General features: G+C 40.2%; 3 protein-coding genes across 3 annotated transcripts; 2 read left to right on the top strand and 1 right to left on the bottom strand.

The window, feature by feature from the left end:
* The first annotated feature begins 517 nt into the window (after nt 1-517).
* Nucleotides 518-3837, top strand: LOC111658109 (dynein regulatory complex protein 9-like). Its single transcript, XM_023410524.2, has 10 exons — nt 518-626; nt 970-1099; nt 1258-1292; nt 1373-1495; nt 1705-1789; nt 1902-2063; nt 2294-2368; nt 3233-3364; nt 3468-3557; nt 3686-3837. Exons 2-10 carry the CDS (start codon nt 971-973, stop codon nt 3800-3802), a joined length of 948 nt encoding a protein of 315 aa, XP_023266292.1. The 5' UTR covers nt 518-626; nt 970; the 3' UTR covers nt 3803-3837.
* LOC111658135 (uncharacterized) lies at nt 3824-7107 on the bottom strand. The gene is made up of 5 exons (XM_023410553.2): nt 6949-7107; nt 6376-6517; nt 6090-6128; nt 5505-5651; nt 3824-5342 (listed from the first exon to the last, which is right to left on the bottom strand). The coding sequence occupies exons 1-5, from the start codon at nt 7024-7026 to the stop codon at nt 5125-5127; spliced, it is 624 nt and encodes a 207-aa protein (XP_023266321.1). The 5' UTR covers nt 7027-7107; the 3' UTR covers nt 3824-5124.
* Nucleotides 7108-10132: 3025 nt separating this feature from the next.
* On the top strand, nt 10133-23781 carry rnf144b (ring finger protein 144B). The gene is made up of 8 exons (XM_023410558.2): nt 10133-10420; nt 13740-14011; nt 15379-15483; nt 16487-16547; nt 17874-18087; nt 20693-20837; nt 21050-21139; nt 22756-23781. The coding sequence occupies exons 2-8, from the start codon at nt 13835-13837 to the stop codon at nt 22921-22923; spliced, it is 960 nt and encodes a 319-aa protein (XP_023266326.1). The 5' UTR covers nt 10133-10420; nt 13740-13834; the 3' UTR covers nt 22924-23781.
* The last annotated feature ends 457 nt before the right edge of the window (nt 23782-24238 follow it).

Raw genomic sequence — 24238 nt, forward strand, 5'->3', positions numbered from 1 at the left:
AGTATATCAACATAATTCAGCTAATTGATCATACTAAAAAGGAAGCAGGATTCAAAGGTGCACTTTTGCCTTTTAACTGCAGCACTGCAAGGAAAACAATTGGAAGTGAAAAGAAAGCATGTATTCAGATAATCTGAATATAAAAATCATGATGTAAGATGTTTTACTTATTGCAGAACTGGGAGATCTGGGATCAGGTGAAGAAGGAAAACAGAAGCAAAGCTAACGTCACAGTAAAAATACCAAACATTAACGACTTTGAAAAAAACTAACCTGGGGACTGCATTTATCTGTGGGAAATGTCCGAGGAAATTATATTTGTTCTGTGTGTTATGGCGCAGTCATAGGTAAAGCCCAACTCATTCAGACAGCTTGGGTGTCAGCAGAAACAATCAATCAATCTACCACAATCTGCAAACAAACCGAGTAGGAAATGCAGCTGTTATCAATAAAGTTGCTAAAAAAAAAAACGATTCGGTGCTGTCAAATGTTACCATGGTGACATGTCAACTTGCAAACTATCGACTGTTATGTTTTTTATTTAAAAAAACAAAGTAGTTTCTTTTGAAGGATTAACTGTTATTGACCAAGAGTGAGAGTTGCTGTTACGGAGGGAACTGAAGAAGGTAACTAAGTTTTTATCTGTTACAGCTGATATCGTCTTTTCCCACGATTGAAACAACAGAAAGTTAGCTAGCAACATGCTACAGTTAACTGTTAGCTGCACCAGACACCATTGTAAATACCGCTTACTGTGATGCTAACCTGATGATCGATGAAAACACTTGCTGTGTGAAAACTAATGGATTTATTTGTCATCTTTTGGAAAATTCGGCATTGTAATGAGTAATTGAATCATAATGTTTCCCGAGTTTTGGGATAGAACCAACTTGTAATTTATGGTAAATGTTTGTGTTAAACACGCTGGTATTTTAATAAACTCTCTGTTATGCCCCACATTCTCCACAGGATGTCTTTATCCCACATTCAGAGTCTCAGACTGGCAGCTGTACTGGAGGACTGTTTAGACCAGTTGGACATACTGGGACATAGTCTGACTGTGCAGATCAGCAGGGAGCAAGGCACTGCAGGGGGACAAGTGAGCTTCACTGTGTTTGTCATGTTCACAGTCCAGAGGAACATCTGTCAGCTACTTTAATCTCAATGGTTCTATGCCACGTTATTCTACATTTCATGAAGAAACCTGATGAATAAATAGACTTGAATAATGTTTTTACTGTTACTGTGTGTGTGTAGGAGAGAACCAGGCTGACCAAGCTGAGAAGAGACTGGTGAGTAGTGCAGACAAACAAACATTATGCTGCATCAACCTCTTTTCTGCCTAATTTTGTCTGTGTGTCTCTCTCTGCAGTCAACACATCTGGCAGCATGTTTTCAAGCTGCATTTGGAGCTGGAGGAGAAGCAAAGTTTCAGCTGTCTGCTGCAGGTTGTGGAGGAAGTGGAGCAGAAGAAGACGGCTGAGAAAATGCAAAGGTTTATCACTGCATCATTTGGAAACCATACTTATGATACTAATCTTAACTGTAACTGTAAATAATAGTTAACTAGAAAAGTAAGTTTCTGAACAAGATGTGGTGTGATTTCATGTTACACTGTAAAAGAAAAAAGGGTGGAAGAAGAGAGAAAGAAAGGATGAAGTCTGTGTTGTATAATAATAATAATGCAAGTGTCTCTCCACCAAGAGAGGCAAAGAGAGCGCTGAAGCAGAGAGAGCAAAATATACTGAGACAACAAGAGGAGATCCAACAGGAAACTGAGAAACTAGAGGTGAGTGAGAATATGTTGTCATGCTTTATTTGAGAAAAAAAATTCAAACATCTTAGTGTACAGGTCTTTGAAAGTCCAAGGGGTCCAACACTTTCAGCACTTTCCCCCTCAGGACTTGAAAGAGGTCGCCAGAGAGCTGACACGTAAGGTGAATCAGCAGGCGGCTCAGATCGCTCACAGGAAGATGATTTTGGAGAAAAACTCTGAGCTACAGCTCCAACTCACACAAAAAGAGAGCAGCCAGAGTGAGAAGCAGCTGGGGGACCAACTAGAGGTGAGTCCTGTAGTCCATCTATTCCAGTCCAGTCTGGGTAAATGCCACCTACCCATCAACCCCACAGAAATGGATGCTGCTATGACCTCCATCCTAATCTCTGGTCCCCATCTGCTCAGAGGATATGTACCTCTCTTTGCGTGGTCTAAAATAAGCAGATGACCACTGCTCTTACACTTTCCTTAGTTTAACTGTAGTCCAAGTCATGTCTTCATTTATCTCTTTGCCAGCTTCTACAGAAACAGCTAAAAGAGGAGGTCAGAGTTCATGAGGAGTCACATAAATTCCTGCAAAATCAACATGAGGTAACTTTACATGACTAATAACATCAGATTATTGTATGCTATTATGTAATCATTGCTTTTGGAGGCAGTTGCTCTGTCATCATTAGCTTATCTTATCTTAGCTTAGCTAAAGTTTAAGCTTTAGGATGTGTTTAAATAAAAAACAATTTCAATCCATTTAAATATGAAGTTCATTATGGATGCCACACAGAAGAATACTGATAATCCAACCACTCATACCAACTACCATTACCTAAAGACATGAGGATATGTTTGTCTGTCAAAGACAAGTGAGTCACTTTTTTTTGCTTCACCTGAGGCTATATATGACAGAAAACAAGATCACATATGTATTTCTCTTGATCAGATACACGTGGTTTCTACCCTTGACCCTGATGGGGTATCAAAGGTGCCCCGTGGAGTTTTCAAAAAAGAAGTTATGTTTACATTCAGCATTTGTGAGCATTGTCCATGTCCTTGTTGTGTAACAAACATGTTGAACTGATTTTGTTCCTTATGAAACATTTTTGAACAATTTGGAACCTTCATTGTTCGCATCTTACTTCTTTTTCCCTGCCTTTGCTGGAAGATTGCTGAACCTGTTCATTTTTGCAGAGCAGTGAGATTCAACTCATTATACAGCTCTGTGTTAAACCCCAGGAAGTTTCAGTTTAGCTGAACCTGTACCAAGCTATTCAGATTCTTAAAAACTGCAACAGCCCCTTGTGGTTTCAATGCTACTATTGTTTACTGGTATTGTTGAAGTTGTTGGTCGTGTTTTGTAGTAGCTGCTGCCATTCAATCAGTTGTTTTTTAAATTTGAATTATCGTTAATATTCATCAAGTGCTGCAGCAGTATCTAATTTTGTTGTAACTGTTGATCAGGAGTTGCAGCAGCAGCTGCAGCAGTGGCAGCAGTGCACAAAGCAGATGCTGCAGGAGAAGGAGCAGCAGCTCAACAATGTGCGCTGCAAAAGAACTGTCAACTTGGACAAACTGTCAGATATGAGGAGGAAGGTGAGCAGCTCGCAGTGCTGAGCATGACACATCGAACAGCTGCTGATGCTGAACAGAGCACTCAGTCACACATTAGATGATTGTTAATTAGATTCGTGTTCAGTTCAGGGAGATGGAGCAAGTGGTGATGGAGGACAGGGAGGAGCAGGAGAAACTGCGCCAACAGCAGGCATTGGCAAGATCTGCTATCAAGGTAACAATATCCAATCAAAGCCCAAATCCATCAGCCTTACCATCATGGTCTATCAGATCCCCTTTCCTGGTTGTTTACTGTACTGATCCCTAATTCTAAACCCTGGCCTGTGACCTTTGACCCTGCAGCTGCAGGCCTGGTGGAGAGGCTGCATGGTCCGCAAAGGCCTTGGCAGTTTTAAAAAAGCAGAGGACAACAAGAAAGGCAAGAAGAAGAAAGAAGGAAAGAAGAAAAAGAAAAAATGAGTTTTTTTCCAACACTGTCTCTTGACATTGAAATAATGTATAGCATTTATTATACATAGAATAATTTAATAACAATAAACAGTAATACAATTCCTGAAAAATGCCTCTATATCTTCCTTGTTCTTTATTTAAAATATATGTTAATCATGTTTGGTCATTTCAAACATGCAACAAAATACAACAACAAAATCAAAAACTCCTTTCATACAACATTGCGGAACAAAAGGAGAAGAAATATGCTGCGTAAAGGTTACATGGAGCATATCATATCATATCATCATGTGAGCATATTAGCATACACACATATTGGCAGCATATTGACTGTTTGACCTCTGTGTACAGTATAACCTGAACACAAAATCTACCAGTTATTTTATAAGATTAAATAATATCAAACATAAGAATGTACAAAATGACTTCCAGCAATGAACACTACTGAGTAGTCTACTGTTAGTGACCATAGGCCATACATTTTAACATAAGTCAACACCTTTATCTTAACTTGATAAGGATTTTAGTCACAATATTTCAATACTGTTTGTCTATGAAATGACACAATATACAATTCATGAATCCTACAGCAGGCTACCTACCAAACAAAGTACATCAGTCAGGATATCAGACCAGCGGACATACATGACAGATAGATCAACTAGTCATAAGAGATGACTCATTAGAAAGTCACATCTATGTGAGAAATTTCCCACTGCTCCCAACTTTATGTCTGACGGAGGAGCAGAAGACCTGGCATTGCAAAACAGGAAGCAGATATTATTTTTTAATAAGGTGTGGGGAGCTGACGTTTGTTTGTGCGTACTGGAACTCACAACTTACAACACTTTTACAACTAATGAACTATGGCCTGAAACCACTTTCAAAACCAAAGCAAAAAAAAAGAAATCCTACTGGACCATAAAGGTGATGTCACTCCAAATGTAAAAAATAAGAAGAAGCCAAAGAAGCCAAAGATTCTCTGGTTCCAGCTTCCTAAATGGCAATATTAGCTGCTTTTTTGACATTAAACTGTACATCTGTGAGCTTTCAACAGCTGATCAGACAAAACAAGTATAGTGAATTTGTCACGCTGAGTTCTGAGAAACTGTGATGGACCTTTGTTTTAATATTTTCTAACATTTTATGGACAGATAAATAAATAAAAGACTGTCGGAGACAGACTGACAACACAAAATTATTCTCCTAATACCGAGTTTACATTCTCATCTTCCCAAAGATGATGGCGTTTCTGTGAATATGTAATGTGTGTGTGTGTGTGTGTGTTTGTGTGTGCGTGCATGCGTGCGTGTGTGTGTATCAGCACAGCCTCACAGCCGTGGCTCTTCAGCTTCAGTCGGGTGGATCTGCTCAGCGTGCATGTAGTTGTTGTCTCCGATGATGACACAGTTGAGATGCGAGCCGTGGATGCTGATGCTCGGAGGCTCCTCTGGTGGAAGAGGATAGAGAGGAGGAGGAGGAGGAGCAGGAGGAGGAGAGGTCTGTGCTGCCCCCTGCTGCCCATGGCTGTAGCCGGACCTCATCTCATCTGTAGCACAGGAACAAATAAGATGTTTTTATTCTCATGAACACAGTTTGAGTACAACTACTATAAAAATGAAAATCAAACAACATAGCACAATTTAACTTGCAGCTCAATATGTTTTACTGCGTCGAAATATGCTGTTAAATTGGTTCGGCTGTTACCCACCGTGCATGTGGAGCCGAGAGTCCTGCATTAGCGGCTGGCTTTCTGCCACTGCAGATGGATAGGTGTCGTTCCCGATGACGCAGTCGATCAGTGTGGAGTTGCTGATGTTCACAATTAAAATGGTCGACGGCGGACTCCGGAGAGCCACTGGTTATCAGCAGGCGAGGGAGAGAGAGGGGAAAAGGGAAGAGAATGTGAGAATGGGAAGTTGTTGTTCCAGAGTGATGTAAGAGCAGAGATGAGTCATGATGACAAACTTACTGAACATATGGAAAAAGTTTGTTTCACAAACAAAGAAAGTGATTATTTTATGACGTATGTGCTGCTGACGAATGCAGTTATACAGTAGTTCATGTTATCCTTATTTAAATGGCTAAAAAAATTTAAGAGTTTATTTGAGCAATATATGTAGTCAAATGCAGTTTGACATGCTCCTAAGGCTGTGCCCAAAGACTAGTGAGGAAAATAAGAACCAGAAAAAAAATTTCCATTGAGATATAAGAAAAATAAGAGCAACAGAGCATTAAACAAAAGATGTGAGGTTGTCAGTATTAACAGACATCTAATATAAAAAGTAGAAGTTACCTTGTGTAGTTTTATCCTCTGTGAGCTGATGCTTTTGAGCTTTAAAAAAAAGACAGTGAGATACGTGATGTTACATTTCTACTAATGATACATTTTGGCATGCATGCTGCTGGTGTTCAAGACAATACTAAAATATATATAGTGCAGATTACGTGTGTATCATGTTAACAAACAAAGACAGTGTGTAACACTCAGATGCCATCTGAAAAAACACCTGAACAAGACATGACAACAGAGGAAGTAATGAGTAATAAATTATAAAATTCATATTATAAAAATATGTTACCTGGGCAGCATGTGACCGTTTGACACCACAGAATGTCTAATGGGCAGCAGAACAGCTGACAGGCTCTTCTGCAGCTCTTCTGCGCCACCATCTGCACCACCTGGATGACTCTTTGCATGTTGAAGGCTTTGAAAGTCATCACCTGGAGGAGAGGGACAGAGGAGGGTCGTCTTTACTCTAAGATTTCAAACACTGTCTATAATATCTTCTACTATAAGTGGGATTTTTATACAAACCACATCAAACCAGATTAAACTAGAAAACCTCCTGCTCAGGGCTGTTTTTTTGGGTCAAAGGAAATTTCTCTTACCACCAGGGGAACTTTTGTCCTCTTCTTGCCCCTAAACTCACAACACGGAAATGAGGGTGCGCTGGAGCCAAAAGTTTTATAGCAAACCCAAACTGGATTTACAATATTTATCTTTCCCCTTGCAAAAATGTACTCTAGTGTGTGTGCCTATTTTATACATAAATATTAGCCAGATGAAAGACGTGTATGTAAATTTACATCGAGATATAGGCAGACCTACATTATTCCACTCTAAAATGTTATTATAAGAAATAAAATCTCACCTGATTCAGTGGCGTTATTTCTTTCATTGCTGTGAAAGTGCTGTTATTAAAAGGAGGCAGAGAGTGAGAGCGGTCCATCAAGTCGAGTGGCGAGTGGCAGAGATATTATCATGCTAAAAGAGACCAACACCGACTGATAAAGATTTCTCAGAAAACTCCCTGTCCAACATGGCGCATGCGCACTTTGACTTGGGGTTTCCATCGGTTTGGTTTCTCTTTTGTTGTTTAAAAACAGTTTGGGCTGAGTATGAGTAGCCACGTGACATTATTCCGTGATACTTTGCGTGTACATGTATGGAAAACTGTGTAGCCCAATAGCAGGGGTTCACGAGACTGGTTACTATAGAGTATATTTCAAGTGCACAAAATGTTGAATTATTTTAGTTCCAAACTATGAATTCTTATGTTTAGACAAATAAACTTTTTTTCTTGCTGCAGTTTCTCCCCCAGCTCCACTAACGCCTTCACCGCACCTGATAAACTCCTAACGCCAAGTTTAGGAACATTTAAATACAGTTGGGGTTTATTAAACAAATGCATACACGCAAAAGTACATGCTGGTTTCTGCTGGAAAAAAACGATGGACCAGATCTGTTTTGCACTGAAGTATCTAAATGAAAAGGAGGAAATCATGCCACTGCCAAGCAAGTAGGTTTTGTAGTAACACAAGTCCACAAAGCCTGCTTTAAAATAATAGTGAAACCATAGACATTTGATTGTTTTGAAGAAATGTTATGATGGCAAAATTTCAATATTGACACATGTCATGTAATGGCCTCGATTAATTTAATAATTATAATATAATATATAATAATAATAGCAAGAAAACATTTCTATTGTAAACAGCCTAGTTTCAGTATGTTGCATGTTGCAATTCCAGTGAAGCAGTGGTAACCATGTGCGTGCTGATGGAATTTGTTGAGGGAGGTTCTCTAGTAGGTATAAAAGAGGTGTTTCCCAAAATAAGACTCTTAAGTGTGGCAGACTATGAAAACAATACAATATGCTGTGTACTTATTAGTGTCTAAAACATAATAACTAAGATATACGGAGCCCCTTACGGACAGTACTAATACAATCATGTAAAAATACCTCAAATAAAAGTCTTGCAGTCAAAAGTTTACTCAAGTAAAGGTACATAGCCATAGCCTCTCTGCAAAGTGCACTTGAAGTATCAAAAGTAAAAGTGCTTGGCACCTGGTTATCATGTACTACATTATTGCATTAATATTAATGCATCAGTGTATAATTAGCATTAACCTGCTGTAGCTGGACAAGGTGGAGCTAGTTTTAACTCACTTTAAAGTTATGTAGTTTAGACAAACCTAATGGTAAGATATGTTTCATATTACATTTTATACGTGTCTATGCTTTTTGATGTAAAATCTTAATTTTAAAAGTAACTAGTGACTATGGCTGTCAGATAAATGCAGTGGAGGAAAATGTACACTCCGCACACAGACATGAAGTGAGGTAGAAGTAGCAGTACAGTATCTTAAAAATTGTAAAGTACATGGGGATTGCCAAAGTAACTAAACAGCTGTTGGCTGAACATAAGTCAACATTCAGTCTCTTAGGTTTCTCTAACTCATGTTCAAATAAGGTCACCTTTAGATTTTAGGTGCTGCATTAAACATGGTAATCTCTGCAGTGGTGTAATGGAGAGTGTTGTCACTGATGATGCAGTTGCTGTGATTGTTTATGAAACTTCTGTAGTGTAATCAACTATGTAAACAGGAAGTCAATATGATGAGTAAAGTTCCAAAAATAATAGCTTTAGAGTTACCAGGCTATATATGAAACTTGACTGTCAGTCCCTTGTAAATGTAGGTATTACTTTGTTTTATTGATATATACATAGATGAAAAATTTGTGTTTCAAAGTTAATACAGTGCATGCTGTTTATTGACCATAAACCAAAAGGTTAGGCAACTTGATTTTTTAAATAACTTAAACATTCCTTATTTTATTCATTTAGTTAGTTGTGCAAATATAATTTATGTAGCCTAACTTTTCTTTCCATTACAGTCTAAATATTGTTTTAAAATCAGCCAGTAATTACTTTTGAAATAATGGACAAAAGAAGTTAAATTTAAACAGGTTGAATTTAAAACACTTAAAACACACTGAAATATAATACTGAAGGTTATACCCAGCACACCAAAGATATTATCCGAGCTAGCAGCACGACTATGGGGCGGCAATAGCAGTCCAGCACTGGTCCAGACTGAAATATCTCAGCAACTATTGGATGGATTCCCATGACATTTTGTCCAGATATTCATGCTGCCCAGAGGATGAATCGTACCGACTTTGATGATCCTCTGACTTTTCTTGTACCACCACGATTCACATGTATTCATTCCCCCCTCAGGATAAATAAGGAAGAAGAATAATGCAGCTTTGATACCATTACATTTTTTTTTTCTAGTGCCATCATCATTTCAAATTTTAAATTTGTCCAATACCAAGATTTATGCCCAAAAACCTGTAAGACTGGTAGGACATTCCCGTTACCTTCAGTTGTATTTAGTTAATGTTAGCATGCTAATGCTAAACTAAGAAAATTGTACCTGCTTAACCTTAGAATGTTAGCTTGCAAATGTAGCTTTTTACTTTAAACCGCTATTATAAAAAAACATAAACTTTCACAAGGTTGGTAAAACTCACAACAACAACTAAGAAAAGCTCAATTAGCAAGTTAGTTTTATCAGTGGTTCAAGCAGTACAGTCACCCCAGGGAGTAGTGGGTAGAGCTATTTAACAACTAATCTTTACATAATCCCTTGTGTAGTCCAGCCACGGATGTGTTAGGTGTTAGGTGTGTTGGGTAGGTAAGTGTTAGGTGTTAAATTGAATGTCCAGCAACCACAAAATATCAACCTCACTTTTATAGCTTTGTTTCCCCAAATGCAAACCAACCAAAAGTATCAATTTGGCATAATAGAGTTACTAACTAATTATATCTAATTCTATATCAAGATTAATCATCCTATCACAAAGGATGTTAAGTAAGAATACTATACCAGAACTGAACGCAGAGGGCGCCAATCTACCACACGTGTGACATCCATTTTTCCGACTGCCCCTGAAAGCAGCACGAGTTCAGTGAAATAACCAGCAGGAGCAGTCAAGAGTGGAAATCTGTGGAGAGCAGCACAGCTTCCTGGATGGAAACAAAACAGAAGAGCAGAGCTGACACACACACACACACACACACACACACACACATATATATACACACACACACACACACGGAGCAGACAGCAGCGAGCAGGACGTCTCAACATGTTTTTAGTTTCTCTTTAAGCCCGGTGTGGGTGTGAGAAACGCGAAGTCGGGCAGCAGTGACAGCAGAGGTTACTGTAACAGCAGACTGTATCAACACATGTGTCTGTGCCACAGTAATAGGAGCACTGCAGCTGTGGATCTGGACTTGGGCAGCTCCTACACCCAGTGGTCCACAAGAAAGGTAGGTCCCCCCCTCTCTCTGCTCTGCTCATATGGCTTTTGTCTGCAGCTCGTGGACCATCCTTTACCGAGGCCGTTTGCGATATAGTGTAATAAATGCGTCAGTATTTGAGTTTTGACCTATGGGAGTATGCAACCTTGAGAGGGATGCGTCAGGTTTCATGTGTGGTCTGGTTGAATGCACTGTAATACATTAGATATTACACTGTACCTTGTCATGCTAACATGAAGGTACTTCAGGTACCAAAAATATGCACTTAAAGCAAACTACTGTCCTTTTAGGAATTGGGGATAATACCTTTAAATCACATCTGTCCAATTCAGTATCCTCCACAGTTATTCTATTAAAACTGCTATACACTAAATGAAGGTTTGCATTTTCCAAACTATTTATTTTCTTCATACAAGTGCAGCTTTATCTGCTCTTGTTTTAGACTCACTCCCAAAAGCACACAGGTTATTGGGCCAGAAATGTACAGAGACACAGACCTGAGCGTGATTGCAGCTGTGTGAATGATGCCATATAAATGCTGCTACACACTCCCTGAGCCCACTGCCCAGCTGCCTCCTCTCCAGCACAGTGGCAGTCTGTGTAGAGGCAGCAGCAGCTTTTCACCAGGCAGATCTGGTTTTCCATCTCTGCCTCTCTGGCCAACAATGATGCTTTGATCCCCCATCAAACCCATGGCAGGAATGCCATCTAAGTCTTGATTCGTGAGGACTGCTAATCACTGAATGGTCAGCTCCACACCTAAAAGGAACTGTTTGCACACAAGGGCGTTTTGATTAATGAATTGCTCTAACAGTGAAGATTCAAGTTTGAATGCAGGCTCTTATTCTCTGTTTGATTGCTTCTCAGTAGAAGGACTGCAGTCAGGATGGGCTTTTCAAGGCCAGCACTGATAGTGAGGTCTTTCCATTTAAGATTTTGTTTGTCAGCATTTTACTGACATTTGATATATTTAAATGTAGTGCCACGTGCAAACATTCGGTTAAGTATTAATTCTGATCATTATGTGTCATTAGAATAAAATAATCATAAATGATCAATTAAGCTGCTTAATATCTGTCATATCAAAGTTGGATGACACATTCAGCTCACTTCTATCAGTCTCATCTATTGAAAGATGGCTACCCAGGTAATCTCAAGTTCCTCCAAACTTTAAAGTTGTTCTGTAATGACAGGCTTCACCCTGCTATTAAACACATAGGAGTTTCCACACAGCAAAGCTAGCTGACAAGAAACCTGTTATTTTCCCCCTGTGAGACCGTGGAAGTGGTTGTGCAGGACAGAACAGGCTGACAGCATTGTGGGATGACGTGCTGCTGCCCGCTCGGCGCGCCTGTCTGAAAGCGGTGCAGGATACCCCATGACAGTGCAGAAATACCAACGTGCTCCATGAGCTCCACCATCACTGATCTGCATGTATGCCATCAGGGATCAATAGTACACAATAAAAGAGCACTCACTGAAAAATTTAGGACACTGGTGGTGGCGGTGGCTGTATCGACTGAACTGCTCCGAAGTTTCCTGCCAGCTTTAACAGCCTGCTGAAATAGAGAACATTGTGTGTGGGATAATATGTGATTTCAACAGCCGCTTAGGCTGCAGAGTGTGTTTTTAACGCCACTGTTTCCTGTGTGACCCTGTTCTGTGTCTAACCGCTGTTATCTACAGGATTAATCACAAATCCCAGATTATGGGGTTATTATTTCTCATGCTTTTTGGGATTGGGAAGCCAAATCAACCAAAGGGATGATTTTTTAGGTTTGGTGACTTAAGTTCCCTTAAACACCAGATTAGGCCTTTATTATCCACCCACCTCTGGTTCCGCTGTCCCAAAATATGTAACTAGTACAAATGTCTGATAACTAAAGGTGGAAGTAACAGATTTAATTTATGCTTGATGATGTAATTAAACTGTTTTTGTGTAATACACCATTTTAGTATTCTTTTAATCACTCTAGCAACATGGATGGCAATGTCAGTCTGTTGGTTGGTTGGTCCACCACTTTGATCCAGACTGATATATCTGAACTATTGGCACAAGATTGGCACAAGAGTTTGTGTCTATTTTCTTGTTCCCAAGAGGACGAATCCCAAAGACTGGTGATCTCCTGACCTTTGCCCTTGCACCAACATGAGGGTTGACATCATGATTTTTAGAAAAATTCTCAACAAACTGAATGGATTGCCATGAAATTTGTGCACAGTATGTTCCCCTCAGGGTGAATTGTAATAACTTTGGTGATCCTTTGACTTTCCATCTTGCCCTGTTAACGTCTACCAATGTAAGCATGCTAACACAATAAACTAGGATGGTAAACATTATATCTGCTTTACATCAAATACTCAAACTCATATCTGGTCAAAATTTATGTTTTTCCAGTACTTTGGTTTATGACCAAATACCTGCAAAACTACTCGTTTAATTACTCGCTAACATCACTCCCCTGTAGTGTTTAGTGTATGTGGCAAATGATAGCATGCTAACACACTAAGCTAAGACGGTGAACATGGTAAACATTAGCATTATTGTGAGCATGTTACCGACGTTTATCTCAAAGCACTGCTGTCTGCTGTCTCACAGGATGATTCTTAGTCCTGTTAAATGAGTAATTTCACATTAAAACACATATTTTACAAATTTTCCTTTCCTTTAGTTTTGTGTCATTTCTCTGCAAGAGCTGCACATTAGAAACTTTGAAATGTTCAGAAATGTAGCTTATAGCATGATATCATGGTTAATCTCTGTTTCCTGTCATTAATCAGTTAATTTTAGCCAAAAGGTTTTTAAGCTATTCATTTTATAGTTAATTTCCCTCTTTTCCATCCTTCTCCCCCTGTATTTTTGACATTACTAGCTGAACAATACTGTAGCTCCATCAGTCTGTATTTACCATGTTTCTAAAAGTGATCGACGATCAATTCTTCCTGTCAGAATGATCGAGGAGCTTGTCAATAACTGTAGACACAGTAAACACAAACCTTGGACTTTGGCCTTAATATATTTAGTAACAACAGATATGATGAGTAATCACTATTACTGCAGGAATTACACATAATTATGTTTTGCTTCATGCACCATGCAGCTTTAAACAATGACTTATTCGTCTCTCAGGCAATAAGACAAAGGAAATGTATTGCTTCAGGAACAAGTGAAGTCATCACTGTGGTTATACCAGTTACCAGAATGAATGACAGGTTCCAGAAACAAGGTGCGGTGCTGTCAGAAGTTATGTAAAGTGTAACAAAGGAGAAGCAAAGTGTTACACCTATGCGGAAGAAACAAACAGATATGTGCTGTTTCTGCTTTCAGGAATATGGAGGCTGTAGCTCCTCTCCGTCCCTAGCAGAAGGGCTAGGAGCAGCCTGATTCCTCCGTACTTCCCTGCCCGCCTGCCTCGCCCCTTCATGGCCAGCAGGAGTCCTTCCCTGAGCCAGGAAGCCAGGGACTCGGCACCCGGGACCCCTGAGGCCGGCGCTGACTCCCAGCCGGGGCCCGAGGTCTTTTGCAAGCTGTGCCTCAGTGAGCAGCCATCTGCAGCCACCAGGGAACTGCAAAGCTGCAACTGCAACTTCTGCACAGCAGTGAGTAGAGACGTGTCCAGTTCATTGAAGACATTTACAGTAGATAATACTAATATTTAAGTGTTTGCTTAAACTGTGAAGGACACACTAGCTGCAATGGAAATAAAACTTGTTAACCTTTGTTACAGTGGGAATCCTTCAGGCTATATTTAGAGAAAGAAGCCTTTATCCTCCGCTTATATTGCTCATGTTTTTAGTCACTCTCTGTGGGCGGTGAAGATTTCACAAAAGATCCAAGATCAGACTTTTTTTTTTTGGGTAATTTAGGCAAATCTCCAGCGTTTAAATTAGTTGGAATGGGATGCTCCTCTTTATTGCGGCACCACTTCCTGCTTCAGGATCTAAAAATAGATCCTTTTATTGCCAAATCTTGCATGTTGAAGTGAAATGAAGTCGTTTCAGCACAGGACTGACTTTCTCTTATATTTGTTTTCTTTGAATTGCTCTTGGAAATTGTTTATGATTTATCCAAGCTGTTGAAATTTTTCTTTACCAACTTTTTGGAACTCTCAAATATCTCCTCGAAGTGTTTTCAACTATGAGAGAACCTTTTTAAGACTATGATTTGTATGATTATTTATTACAGAATTATAGAGGTCTGCTACTACACAGTAATATGTGCCGGTGTTATGCCCTGACACAGAAAGGTTGTCAGATAGTGGCAGGTGTTAAACTCTGTCCATGCTAGCTAAGTTGTCAGTGTTGCATGCACAAGGTCACACAGATAAAACACACACACATACACAGTGTCATAGGGGAAGAAGGAGGGAACTGGATACTGTAAAGCCTGCTTATCAGTTGGACTGCATTGTATAAACCTGAAATATCTCCCTCAGTCTAGTTCGTGACCACAGGCTATTGTTCGTGTGTTTTAAAAAAAAAAATCCAGTTCAGTTTTTGGATGAACAGCACATCATGTTTCATAAGAAAGCACATGATAAGCACAAGTTTGTATTTAGCAGACTTCTGCGATAGATTTATTTTTCACCTTCCACAGAAAAGTGACATTTAAATGTTCTTATTTTCTGTTCCTCTAAACTGTCTGCCCTTGCGCAACGTTTACATAGTTCCTCTTAGTCTTTCATATTTCTTGGCTGAGGTAACATATGACTTTTGACGTGTGATTGCTGAGGAGGAACTCGCGTTTATGTGTTAGTTTGGCCTGTTTGCTCATTTTCTCTTTGTTTTCTTTGCATTTCACTACATCTGTCATTAGCAGATTCTCTGGTTCAGACTGGATGGTTAAAATAAAATGTATGATTATGATATATTGTTAGATATATTGCTTTTTGCAAGGGCATGACATTTGTGATCTATTACAGTACTACTGGTTCCATTCAGTATCTGTGTTGTTCCTCCCTCTCCAGTGTTTGCAGCAGTATGTTCAGCTGGCCATCATGGAGGGTGGGGGGGCACCCATCACCTGCCCAGATATGGCCTGCCAAAAGTCTGGCGTGCTACTGGACTCTGAGGTATGTCCTGTTTAAAACCGGTGATATGTAGGTCATGAGTGAAACCAAAACAAGCAAGGAGTCTTTAGACGCTGTAAAAGCTGTAAAAAACCTGTTTGAGGCAAACATTTTCGGGCTTCGTTCATTGGAAACCTACAGGAATATTTCTTAAGTTTCTTAGTTGCTGGCTCAACCAGTTTTTTTCCAGACCAGAGTTCTGCAAGCCAAATCATGAACTTGGATTTTCAGCCTTGTGTTTTTAAAATTGTGTGGGCTGAATGAGCAAAGATGAAGTTTTGTGAAAATCCTGTGTAGCCAGCCTTAACAACGTTTCTGAGGAATTTCTCTTTGTTTTTGAGAATGAAGAGTGACGTGGTAATGTGAGCAGTCAGACAGAAAGTGAAACTATGAGCTGTTGGACACCGTAGCTTCTACACAGTACCTGAACTGCTGATTCACAAACGAATGGAAATTCTGTATTAAGACTCTTACTGTTAGAAAAGCCTCAGTGCTCATTTGACTGTAGAAATTTCCTGTGTTGTGCAGTTGTGAAATTAAGCATGTGTTAGACCTACATAAAGCATTGCTTAGGGAAAATAACATACACTACAAGCAGTTTTAATACTTACTTTAATCTTAAAACATTGGAGTGAGAAACAAAGAATTTTGTCAGTCTTACTGGCCTTTAAAACTTGCAATGTTGCAGTCAACTCCTTTTTTTCTCTGACGTGACTTAGTAATGCAGCAATTTGCAGTTGCTAGGTGACCAGTTGATCCTAGATGATCTTTGAAGTATTGCAAGTACACAAAACAGTCCCCTTTTAATCTTGACTACCATGTTTTTGCATTTATCCATAAGGGTTTACAGATGCAGGAAACCTGCAATGAAGCTGTATGAAAATCCAAAAATGTTATTTTTAACCTCATGTGATCTCTGTGTCAGTGCGTACACACGAAATTAATTGTCAGAGCTCAAACTGAACAATCGATGACTAAAGCCTTTTTCTGTGCTCTGTGATTGCAGATAGCCAGCCTGGCTGCAGCTGATCAGGTGGAGCTGTATCAGCGTCTGAAGTTTGAGAGGGGTAGGTATTGGTGTATTAGCATGCTGATGACTGGTGACAGGGAGTGGGGCTATTTCAGGTCACACTTCAGCTGGGGGCATTAGACTAAGCAGCCCCACAGAGTACAGAGCTTCACATGCCTGAGATACTGTGGGACCTCCGGTATTATCCAGAAGGTCACTGAAACTGTGGCTTTAATACCTTCAGGAAATTCAATAACAAATGTTTGAAGAGACTAACTATTCTGCTAAATTTGAAGTACTTTTGATTGCAAATAAATTGTATGACTTGTGTGTAACTGATTGCACTTGTATTGTGGATATGTTTGTGAAGGCAAATTTCCTCATGGTCCTGTGTTGGAGGCATGGAGCACAAAAAAGTATCTGTTGAAATACGTTTCTGTTGACATTTACAAATTGCAAACTGAGGTTAGTTTGCCTTTAATATTGCTACAAGGCAAACTAACCTCAGTTTGTAAATTGTTCTATTGTAGTTGCACAGTAAGAATATGCTGTAAAGCCAATAATAGTTATTGTTTACTCAGACCATAAATCATAAGACATAATATAATATAATATTGGAAGTATAAATACAGTACAAAATACAGGCTGTTTTGAAACAGTGTTTCCCTTCCCTTATGATTCACAATGAAAATATGAGCTGGTGAAGTGGATCTGAGTCAGCAAATTAAAACTCCAGGTTTTGCTTTGGTTGTGAAATGTCAGATGTGTATGATTTTTTGATGAATTTCTTGGGAGCATTTTACACTTGACACACTTCCTCCTGTGCTTACACTTCTTAGATAGCCAGCTGGAAGTGAGAACAATGTATTTGTGAGATTTAGGTATCATTTATGTTTTCAGTCATGTCAGCTAGGGATTGCAATGTCAGTTCTAGTGGTTGGTCTGTTCACCACTTTGGTCAAGACTGAAATATCTTATCATCAAATTTGATCACTTTTGATTTGATTAACTTGATTTTATTTTGTCCAGTATTCTGGTTGGTTAAAGGGGCTTGATTTTCTTGTCTACAGTCCAAAACCCAAAAATACTTAAAATGATATGAAATAGAAAAAAACCCAGCAAATCAGTCAGGCTTTTTAGTTTGAGAAGTGATTTTGACAAATTTTTGTTCAGTGTTTTTTCTGTTGATCGAATAATTGAGTAACTGACTAATTGTTTTAGAACTTATTCTTTTTGTTTCAAACTATCCAGGACCATGACAAGCTATTTTTTTGTGAGATTGCTCTAAATCAGATTAGCTAATATAACCTGGGTATAGAGAGCTGTAATACTTCTGCTCCTACTTCTTAAATGTGCACTCACATCCCCTCTCTGCTTTTTGCAGGAGTGAAGTTGGACCCCAGTAAAGCCTGGTGCCCAGTGCTTGAGTGCCAGGCGGTGTGCAAAGTCCAGCCAAGCACCGAGGGCCAGCCCACCGCTGTGCCCTGCCTCACCTGTCACACCGTCTTCTGCTCTGGGTGCAGAGGGCCCTGGCAGGACAGCCATACCTGCCCCGAACGCCAGCCCATGATGTCACCCTCTCCCTCTCATGAAAGCAGGTCAGTCAGCTCGCTGTTTAGTCAGCCGCCCACTGCCTCCAGCCACACAGTCTGAGTTGCACTTTGAAAAGATACTGTGCTGAAAGCAGGATGAGAGTTCAGACTGAGGGTGTCTACAAAGAAACACTTGTTAGTGCAGTAAACAGACTGGTAATTCACTCATGATGGCATTAATTGGTTTTTATTAACAATTTAAATTCTAAAAGCTGATATATATTTATCCTTTTATTACCTTTTCAATTCCATTTTTTTTTATTTTATGAGGAAACTGCCATCCTTCCATGTTATCTATTGTGGCAGGATATTTACATTGAATGGATCATATAAGGGATGTGTAGTTCCCCGTCTCCCAGTGAAGGCTGGGAGCTGAATAAAAACTTTATTTCAGGATTTATAGCCTAGTATTCCTCAGCAGTGCCCTCTGTGTAGTCCCTGTTGTAAAGTTACATTACTGCTCTTCTGCCAGACGGACTGATGTCATCGGAGAGTCACTGAGTTGTATTGGAATCCATTGTCTCTATGCCAAAGGGATGTGAAGGATGTGCAATGAACCAATTAGTCCACTGTACAGACAGAGCCCATGCACTGTAGTGAAGCCGTGGTCTCTGCAGTGTGGAGGATGGAGCAGACGTGGGTAGAGAGGTTTAGGTTAGAACATGATATAAACTTTAGTCATTAGACATAATGTTATTGTACCAGGCCCGCAGCCAGGATTTTACAATTACCTATGCTTAAGAGTCCAAAGTCCCCTAGTGCAACTCCCCCTGAGAGGTTTTTGACTAGCCATAAAAAATGTATTATTTTAGAGGATTTTTACATTTTATTTATTAATTCAGTTCATTTAGGAGCTTTACTTTCTCTAGCCTTCCAGCCTGATAATCACACAGAACTGCCATTTCTTTGTCATTTCAGTTTGGCATTGTGTTCTTGCTCACCATTTTCTGTCTGAGAGTGGTTGTTATTTCCTAATTGGTCTGTGGCAAATCACATTTCCGTTCCACCCTCATTATTTTCAGCTGACACAGTAGCTACTGTAGCAGTTTCCAGGAGCAGTTCACATTTTTTCACATAAATATGTTGGTTTTTATTTCTGTGTATTGACTTGGAACAATCTGTATAGGTTAGTTGGTCTCATTCATGCTTCTCTTCATTTTCAAGCTACTTTCTGGCTTTGCCGTGGGAGTATGTTGCTATTCCTATTTCTGCTTTTAAAACTTCGATTGGCCTGGTTGCTTTTCTATCCAGGGAAACAGCCTTCAGTGAGCACCACACCAGATCCGTCTTAATCCCAAATGCATTTGGAGATGTGGGCAGCGATATAGAGATCTCCTAAGAGTCACACTCAGATGAACTAAACTCAAATTTAAAGCTGCTCTAATGTGAAAGATATCATGTGTAGTAACAGCCAGAGAATCATCGCCTGACTCTGCAGTTCCCTTCGGCTCTAACATTCAATTGTAACATTTTAGCAACTTTCAGCTCATCATTTTCGTTTTGTGATCATCAGGCAGCAGTTTTCAGCGGGAAAGCAGGCACGTAACGTTAGCAACTAGCAGAGATGCTATCTATAGAGCGAGATAGTTCCCTCATGAGTTGGAGACCAAAACAAAGCTAAAAGTAGAGTGAGTACTGGGTTTACATTAATTAGGTGGTCAGAGATGATATGAAGATGTTGACCTGACCAGCCTTAGAAGGTGATAATATGTCAGAGTCGTGTTCACAGCTTGTTTCCTGATGCCAGGTGCCCAACACAATTGATTAATGTGGGTTTAATGATGTTTCGTCCGGAATTTAAGCAACATCACACTTGAGGTCGTGCTGTTGTACTGAATATTAGCATGAGTGTGATTCGCTCGTAGGTACAACAGTTCTACTGGCGCCATACTAGATAACAGTAGCTAACAAGCAACAACGGATTATGATTGTTTGTTGTTTGTTTATTTCAAGATTTATTTGGTTACGGCGACACAAACAGTTCCAAACTGTACTGGTACTAGACTGTTGCTAAGCAACATGCAAACATTTTCCTGACCTGCACACTAGCTTGTTGCTTTGTCTACACGTTACCTCAGGAGTGCGCTGAAGCATCCAGGCTTCTTCCCTTCATCCTCTTCTGACGACCAGACATCATTTAATTCAAATGTTATTTCTGGAAATATTTTCATCTTTGCAAAGTTTGTTACAATCTAAGAAAGCTAACCACCGTTAATGTAACACTGATTAAAGGTTGTACTCTATATCAGGACTCATGTAAGGACCCTCGTCCAATCAAATTACTTGGTTGGAACTAACTGTTGTATAATTCTTTGTAATTGTAGAATGGAAACTCCTCAGGTTGTTGAAACCCTCAGTCATGACTTCAAGGTTGTCAGTAGTAACTCTGGCTCTGAATTGTACTTAGAGAATACTTCCTTCATACCTTTGCCTCCCAAAATAATTAACCCAGCTCAAAGTGAGCGCTGACCCTTCACTCGGCTGCTAAATAAAGACTTCACACTCTGCCTGGAGCCTCCTGAGGCCTTCATGGCTTCATACTCCGACAACGTGACCCCCCAGTAACTGCATACCTGATATCTCCTGTGTCTTTCTCTCCATCCATCCATAGGGCCCGTTCCGACAGCCACTCTGACATGCCCATCAAACAGTGTCCTATGTGTGGTATCTACATAGAGAGGAACCAGGGCTGTGCACAGATGCTGTGTAAGAGCTGCAAACACACCTTCTGCTGGTACTGCCTGCAGAATCTGGATGTGAGTCTTGCTGCTACCCGCCCCACAGATGTGATGCATGGTTTTGGATCCCAGTTGAAACATTATTATACTCCCTTGCCACCTGTTTAGACTCAAACTATGCTCATGAGTTCAAAACATCTCACCCTATGTTTCACTATCTCCAGCTTGTGCCTGAAGATGCTCTGTGATTGTTGATTTCCACTCTCTGCATGTGTGTTTTGTCGATGCAGGGTGATATATTCCTGCGGCATTATGATAAGGGACCGTGCAGAAACAAGCTGGGACACTCCAGGGCCTCTGTGATGTGGAACAGAACACAGGTGAGGCCGCTCAGCAGACAGCACAGCAGACATACAGTTTTGATTTCAGGGTTTGTGGTGACGCGGTCATTGTCTGCATGGATTAGCCTGCAGCACCACCCATCCATGAGTGGTAGGTTGTTCCGTGCATGGGTTTGATTTTAGTAAAACTGTTCCATCACACCACCAGTATTGGACGCCAGCCCAGCTGCACTGTTTGGCTGTCAATTCAGTTAGTCACTGCTGAAGTACTTGCTGGTGAGGACAATAGAAGAACTGAACTGACGCAGGACAGTAAAACCTCCATTATGGATGTTTTACTTTTAAATAAAAGCTTCAAACAGACTGTATTTAAACCCTCATTCACTATCTGACTTGGGAAACAGTCATTAGCTCTGTTCTGTTTATCAGCTGCTGCATGAATTGGTGAATTTCCTTTTAAAGACCTATAAAGTCTGTTTTAGCTCGTTGTTAGTGGTTTTTTTTTTTTTTTTTTCCACCAGTGTGCCCAAATAATCCTTTATCAGACATTAAGCTGAACTAATCCCCACACTAATCTCAAGTGTCTGCTCTGTAATGACGTCACCCATTCAACAAAATAACTACAATTGGCCGCCAAACCTACTTTCTTTCTACTTTTCCCGGTTCTGGTGCGTTATCACATGATTGGTATCACGTTTGCTTATTGTGTCTCGGTGTGCCTGCGTTGCTCTGTGCTTGGCGAGTCAAAGTACAACAGCACAGTTGTTCCTTGGAAAACAGCTCATGGGAGACTTGGTCACACCCTTGCCTAACAGGTCCTTTAATTTTTACAAGCTGCTTGTTACAAATTCCTTCTGAGCTGCCTCCACACACTACTGTACATTCACAGTGTACTGTATACTGCATTTGTGTCTAGATTTAGATCTGAAATTATGTGCTGTATGATCATGCTGACTGCTGGTATACACTATGTGGCCAAAAGTATATGGACACCTGAACCATGGCTTTTGTTTTGCTCCTATAACAGCCCAAAGTCAGTGGTCAGCCAGTGAGGTCGGCTGTATTTGGGGCAGTAAGTCTTGGCTCTCGTTCCGGTTCGTCCCACAGGTGTTGGATTGGGTCGGTTGCACAAGTCAAGTTCTTTCACACAAAATTTGGGAAACTCTGTTCTTTGTGCAACATGGTGAAACAGGAAAGAGCCTTTCCCCGAATTGTTGCCACAAAGTAGGAAGCGCACTCAAAATATCATTGTATAATTTAGCTTCAAGATTGCAGAGTTATATACTGTACGTTGTAGAATCTTACCTAATGTAGAGAGCAGTGTAGAGGCTGCTGAGGTCCCTCTTCTCAGCAATGGATTTATTTGTCTACAGTAATGACACTAATATATCACAGTGTATAATAGTGTAATGACTTATTGGTGTTAAAAGTGGAAGAGAGTGAAGCAAAGCAATAAAGCTGCAGGCTGTAAAACCAAAACAGGAAATAGAAAGGTGCTAAGAAGGCTCGGTGGAGCTGGGGGAAACTGTGGTGATAATTCTCTGTGGGTTTGCCCCTGTCAGCGACTTCTGTCAAATTACAGTCATTTGATCCATTGTTAATATGAAAGTATTGAGTGGTGCTGCTTTAAAGACCGTGTTATTGTTCTCCATCAGGTGGTGGGAATCCTGGTGGGGGTCAGCATCATCGTGCTGGTGACATCTCCGCTCCTCCTGCTGGCCTCGCCCTGCATCCTGTGCTGTGTCTGTAAGCCCTGCAGAGGCAAGAAGAAGAAGAAGAAAAGGAAGAGGGACCTCAGCCAGCCAGACTCCTCCACATCATAGCAGCTCCCCCTCTCATTGGGCCAATCCAGGATACACCGACAAAGCCCAAGGAAACCAACAAGCGCATGTGCAAGTGGTGGAAAAGAATAAACTTATCGAACAATGGAGCACTTTTCCCCCCGACGCGACAGACTGGACGCCTCGTCAGGAGAAGGGTGGAAGTGTAAATACGAAGAGAATGAATGTAACTCGCTCACGTAGTTGTTGGCAGATGCACAACAGGTTTGTAAGGAGAAGGCGGTGGGGGTTTTCCTGGAGACGTCTCTCTCTCTCTCTCTATCTCTCTCTCTCTCTCTCTCTCACACACACACACACGCACACACACATGCAGTTAAAAGTGCAACGCCACCCTCATGTGCCAAATGTCATGATGCCAAACTACAGGTGTTAGGTGCTCAAGTGCCTCACTCTACAGTGCCTGGTGCTTGGTCGTCTTTGCTTTGCCTTTCATTCTATCTTTATATTATGCAAAAATTTTAGCATTATGAAAATGGACAACCGTCAGGATCCCACAGGGTTGTAAATCCCTCAAACAAAAAGCAAAACATTCTTTCATAATGGTAGAAGGCAAACAGCATCATGTGTGCACTGTATATTCTATACTGATATGAAATATGATAGGGCTTCAGTGGTGCACAGAGAACTTTTCTTCTGCGAATGTTTGTTGTTTCCACCTGGCGTATGTTCCAGACCAAAGGCTCTAAAGGATAATGTGTACTTTTCTACAGTGTGTTAATATGTATTTATGGTTTATGTTTGTATGGTATCCTCTTATCATTTCTACATTTCTGTTGATGTTTCTGCATCAGATATTTTATAAAAGCGCCATTGTAATTGAAATAAACACACTGTATTGAACTTTGTGGTGTCGTGTTTGCCAGTTACATTTATCGTTTCATGCCTCATTTCTTCACTTTAGTCTTTGCATAAAGTCCACAAGCACACTGGAAGTTGACAGAGCAGGAATGAAAATATGTTGTTTTCCCTGCGGATAATGTTGAGGTGCTGCTGTGGATAAAGATTCAACTCCCAACTATAAGGAAATGAAAGCAGCATGAATGGGTACAAATGTTAGTAAGAGCAAAAATGTAAAAAAAAAAGAAAAAGAAAAAAAGTAACTGAATACTTGGAGAATGGTTTAATGGTTTAAGGAAGTGAAGTATATCTATTATCACATAATACTCATTCTGAAAGCCATGAGCTGGGTTAAGCTTATTCTTTCTTTCTTTAACATGGACTCATGCACAACAAACAACAACACATTCTTAATATAAGTCAGTATACAGCCATATATTAACATTATAGTATTATAATA

The sequence above is a fragment of the Seriola lalandi genome, unplaced genomic scaffold (genome assembly GCF_002814215.2).
Source record: "Seriola lalandi dorsalis isolate HSWRI2012SDOR001 ecotype SW California unplaced genomic scaffold, Sedor1 jcf7180002054425, whole genome shotgun sequence".
Lineage (NCBI taxonomy): Eukaryota > Metazoa > Chordata > Actinopteri > Carangiformes > Carangidae > Seriola > Seriola lalandi.

Coding starts and splice junctions, on each gene's coding strand:
- LOC111658135 (XM_023410553.2), bottom strand. CDS start 7,026: ATGGACCGCTCTCACTCTCTGCCTCCTTTTAATAACAGCACTTTCACA. Junction 5,652..6,089: donor AGAGGATAAAACTACACAAG/GTAACTTCTACT, acceptor GCTGATAACCAG/TGGCTCTCCGGAGTCCGCCG. Junction 5,343..5,504: donor CTCTCGGCTCCACATGCACG/GTGGGTAACAGC, acceptor CCTGTGCTACAG/ATGAGATGAGGTCCGGCTAC.
- rnf144b (XM_023410558.2), top strand. CDS start 13,835: ATGGCCAGCAGGAGTCCTTCCCTGAGCCAGGAAGCCAGGGACTCGGCA. Junction 14,012..15,378: donor ACTGCAACTTCTGCACAGCA/GTGAGTAGAGAC, acceptor CTCCCTCTCCAG/TGTTTGCAGCAGTATGTTCA. Junction 21,140..22,755: donor TGATGTGGAACAGAACACAG/GTGAGGCCGCTC, acceptor GTTCTCCATCAG/GTGGTGGGAATCCTGGTGGG.
- LOC111658109 (XM_023410524.2), top strand. CDS start 971: ATGTCTTTATCCCACATTCAGAGTCTCAGACTGGCAGCTGTACTGGAG. Junction 1,293..1,372: donor ACCAAGCTGAGAAGAGACTG/GTGAGTAGTGCA, acceptor CTCTCTCTGCAG/TCAACACATCTGGCAGCATG. Junction 1,790..1,901: donor AGGAAACTGAGAAACTAGAG/GTGAGTGAGAAT, acceptor TTTCCCCCTCAG/GACTTGAAAGAGGTCGCCAG.